Source organism: Hermetia illucens, chromosome 1, assembly GCF_905115235.1.
Source record: "Hermetia illucens chromosome 1, iHerIll2.2.curated.20191125, whole genome shotgun sequence".
NCBI classification, from domain to species: domain Eukaryota; kingdom Metazoa; phylum Arthropoda; class Insecta; order Diptera; family Stratiomyidae; genus Hermetia; species Hermetia illucens.
In genome coordinates, this window is record NC_051849.1 from 143647543 (window position 1) to 143652150 (window position 4608).

Sequence of the window (4608 nt, forward strand, 5' to 3'; positions counted from 1 at the left end):
GGCAGGTCAGACATCGGTGTAGTTCATGTCGAATACTTTTTTTGTCATTTATGAGCCAGTACCGCATCCGTAGGTATTGGTGAACCATATTGACGGTACCATGCATTGTCCTTTCGTGAGCTTCTCGAATTAGTAAATGGGTGACATGATGACTGGGCGGCAAAAGGATCGGATGTCGGTAGTCATTGTTTACATTCGCGTTGCGAAGCGTGCCCCCCACTCGTAGAATTCCATCGCGGTCGATGAACGGATTAAGACTTCTCAGCCTCTTCTTTAGAGGTTTTCCTTTCGTAATATCGTCGATTTCGTCCGAGAACTCCTTTTGTTCAATGATTCGTAGGATTCTCAACCGACTTCGCTCATATTCGTCTGCCAATATGGCTCCTTTGAATTTCGTCGTAAATCTCGTGCAATACGCTGTGATTCTAACCAGTTTGGCGAAATTGGAGTAGCGTGTTAGAAAGTCGTCGTCCATTGTAATTCCGGAAAAGCTGAGCAGTTCAACCGGTGGTTGATTTTGCGAAAGCCATGTCGGACCTTCCCACCATAGCTTGTGTGTTTTTAGTTCTTGCGCTTTGATGCCTCTTGAGGCGCAATCGGCAGGATTTTCTTTTGATCTAATGTAGCTCTATTTCCAAGAACTCTTGCTAAGAAGTCTTATTTTGCTCACTCGGTTAGCTACATAATTTTCCAGTTTTACCAACTCCTTCTGCAGCCATGCAAGAACAATCTGAGAATCGCACCAACAATTACTGGAACGCCCTCGAGAGATAAGGTAGTAATTGTCAACTCCATAAGCTTGGCTAGTTCTTCCGCCCCGTTGAGCTCTCTCTTTGGTTGCGTTGTATTTGAATTTAGTGGTGTTACTCTAGTCTTCGCCCATAAAAGGTTAGTAGTCCGACCGCTGCGTATGCGACTTCTGATGCGTCGCAGAAACCATGCAATTCGACTGTATCCTCAATGGAGTAACCAGTCCAACGTGGGATACAAATCGATGGTAAAACTGAAAGCTCATCCTTTATCTGCCTCCATTCCGTTAGGATATCATCAGAAGGAACCTCGTCCCAGCCGATTCCGGTTTGCCAGACTCGCTGCATTAAAATTTTCGCTCTTATTGTAAATGGGGCTAGCCATTGGGATGGATCATATATTGAGGCGATATTGGACAAAAGCTGTTTCTTTGTTATTTTTTCGGATTCGCTGAATTTAAGTGGCTTAAATTTCAAAATATCGTCTGCTGGATACCACTGTATGCCCAATGTGTTAACGGTCTGATTATTCGATATTTCGCAAATACCGTCTTCCCGTAATTCAAGCGGTATGTTTTCTAATAACTCCTTATCGTTCGTTGCCCACTGACGAAGGTTGAAACCACCAGCTTTTAACAAGGCTAGCATTTCTTCTTGCAATTTCATTGCCTCTTCTTTTGTTCCTGCGCCTGTCATGACATTATCTACATAGCAGTTTTCTTTTAAACGTTTTGCTGCTAATGGGAACCTATGGGCTTCGTCAATCGCAAGTTGAAGCATCGATCTAATCGTTAGGAACGATGAGGAAGTATTTCCGAATATGAGGACCATTATTATGTACTCACGGATTGGGCCGAATTCATCTGGCTTCCAAAAGAGCCGTTGGAAGTTATAATATTCGGGAAGTAGGCCAACCATACGAAATTGTTTTTCTATATCGGCAATATAGGCATATAAGAACATTCTCCACTTTAAAATTATCTGAGCCAAAGTGTCTTGTAGTGTATATCCAGTATATAAATGATCATTGAGGTTGGACCCAGAAGTAGTTTTTGCAGAGGCATTGAAAACCACTCTGACTTTTGTCGTTTTACTTTCGGCCTTTACCACCGCATGGTGTGGGAGGTAAAAAACGTTTCTATCATCCCCCACATATGGTGGTACCTCTTTCATGTGGCCTAAATCTAAATATTCTTGTAGTACCTCATTGTATGCTTTTTTCAGCTTTGGATCTCGATTCAAGCGTTTTTCAAGTTGTTTGTAGATAATCAATGCCTTGTTCTGAGAGTTCCCCAGTGGTGGAATTTTGTTATCATCTTTAAAGGGGAGTGCTACCAAGTATCTTCCGCTTGGTTCACGGACGGTTGTGGATTGATAGATTATTTCTGAGATTTCTTTTTGATCAGGCTGTTCTGTTTCTTTCTCATTCATATCAAAGAATCGTTGCATTTTTTGTTGAAATTCTGCAGTTGTTATGTTAGCTGATGCCTTGATCAAGTTATTTGTTATTATTGGAATTTTTCCCAATAAAACCCAGCCCAGCTTGGTTTTCTGGGCAAGAAGAACTTCTCCTTTTTTAATTTCGGGCTCAACGATGTGCTCATACACATCGGCCCCTAGTATTGCATCGATATTCATTGAATTTTCAAAGTTCGGATCTGCAAGTTGCAGAGTATTGACCCATGTCGGTCTTTCCAACTTAATGGATTTTTCTGGCAGTGTCATGTTCAATGACGGCATTATGTGCATATCAGTGGATAAGTTAAACTTATTTTCGTACGTTGACGAAATGTGCACATTAATCTTTTTTCTTATTATAGCAGCATGTATGCCGCCAATACCTGTGATTTCTGCCAATACATTGTATTTTTGCAATCCCAGCTTATTTGCTGCGGCTTTGGTTATAAATTAAATTTGTGAACCGGGGTCAATTAACGTTCGGATGGTAACTTGACCGCCGGTCTTATTGTTCACCTTGATTAGTGCAGTGGCTAGTATGACCGTATATGTTTTTTGCGAATTTTTTTGTTTAGTTGCAAAATTAGAATTTATTGGAGAATTTTTATGAAGCAATGTATGATGCGGGCCATTGCACTCGAAACAATGCAATTTACTTTTGCATTGTAAACTGTTTCCATGTGACAAGCAGTTTAGACATAAATTTTTGCTGTTTGCAAAATCAATTCGTTTTTCGACCTCGAATTGCTTGAATTTCTCGCAAGCAAATAGTCTATGTTTACCCTTACAGAGAATGCAATTGGGTTTTGCGGTAGCAGATACGAGAAACGATTTTTTCTTTTGTTGCGGGTGAGTAAAATTATTTTTGTTTTCGAAAATTGTGGGCTTTTGTTTTATTGTGGATAATAGTTGATATCTCTTCAGTAGAAAAGAGCATAGATTTTCGACGGATGTGAAATCTTTGTTGGTGCCCAAATTTTCTTCGAAAAATCTGAGTGTTTCAGTGTCGAATTTTCGCATGATAATACGAATTATGATGGGATCCCAATGGCTAGTCGCGTACCCCAAATTTTGTAGACCGGCAAGGCAGTTTCTGATTGTATTGTACATGGATATGACATCGTTTGTGGATCTATAATCCAGCTTTTTAATGTCCAGTATTGAATCTAGGTATTCGGTAGCCACCTGCCGAGGGTTGGAGAAACGTTCTTCCAGAATAAGAAGCGCAGCTTCGTAATTGCTACTTGTGAGCTGGAGATGTGCCACGGCTTCTTTCGCTTCTCCTCGAAGATAACCCAGCAAGTATTGTAATTTTTGGATATTTTTTAGAGTTCTATTCACGTGAATGACTGATTTGAATAATTCAATGAATTGGCTCCATTCTTTACTAAGACCGGTAAAGAGTGGTATCTGGATTGCTGGGAGTTTCGGTAAGTCTTCACTTAGGTCATAGCGCTGATTTTCATTGGCAAACGGAGTAACTGCCGTTGAAAGACCTTCCGGTCCAAGGCTAGTTGGAATTTTCGTCGGTAATTGATACCGATCTTTTTCCATTAGGTCTTTAAATGAGGCGAACTTGGCTTCCACCTCCTTGTATAATTCGAAGTATGGATCTTCTGGATCCAATAAGAGGAGAAGCTGTTGATGATTCGAGCGAAATATCGAAACAAGCTCGTTAAGCCTGTTGATGTTGATGCCGCGATGTCCTGCTGGTGTTTTAGTAATACTTCCGCCATTTCTCCGCTTAAAATGATGACGGTATTGAATGCTTTTTAATTTTGGGAGACTGGGAAGTTTGGAGACTCTGGTTTAAGGAATCGGTAAGGAGATAAAATTGTTGAAGGATTTGTTCAAGGATAAATTTGTTCAGGACTGTTTCTACCTATTTTTGAGGGTTCGATTGATCTCTCGTTTGGTAGGCTCGACGGACCAAATGTTGGTTAGCTTATAGAACGACCGCTCCAGTCGTTGTATAATCTAACTTAAGGAAAGCGATAGGATCCAATTGTAGTAGGATCAAATCACTTGTGGGTAAAGGGAGTGAGGAACCTTTGTGTAAATATAGAAAAGACTGTTGTTTCTATATCAACGTTATAATCTCACTGAATTTTCTTAACCTAACGAAGTGTATTTATACATAAATAATCTTAATATTAACTGTGTGAAAGATAGATAATGTTTACATTGCAAATTTACATGGCATGTGGATGGATTTTGATGGGGTCAGCTAAAAAATTGAACGATCGATCCAATTACATTAAATTACATTTGGATCGGGACGTTATGATAAATTGAAATATGCTAACTTTAAATTTTTTCTAGACGAAATGTGAAACCGGAATGTTGCAATTGATTTTAGTATATTTGAAAATTTATCGATTAAATTTTGAATATGATTATT

The 4608-nt window shown here is 39.6% G+C and overlaps 2 protein-coding genes across 2 annotated transcripts; both read right to left on the reverse strand.

Moving 5' to 3' along the window:
• Positions 1–863: 863 nt before the first annotated feature.
• LOC119646169 lies at positions 864–2489 on the reverse strand. Its single transcript, XM_038046551.1, has one exon. It carries the CDS (start codon positions 2487–2489, stop codon positions 864–866), a length of 1626 nt encoding a protein of 541 aa, XP_037902479.1.
• A 168-nt stretch (positions 2490–2657) lies between these two features.
• On the reverse strand, positions 2658–3761 carry LOC119646178. Its single transcript, XM_038046562.1, has one exon. The coding sequence runs from the start codon at positions 3759–3761 to the stop codon at positions 2658–2660; it is 1104 nt and encodes a 367-aa protein (XP_037902490.1).
• Positions 3762–4608: the final 847 nt, after the last annotated feature.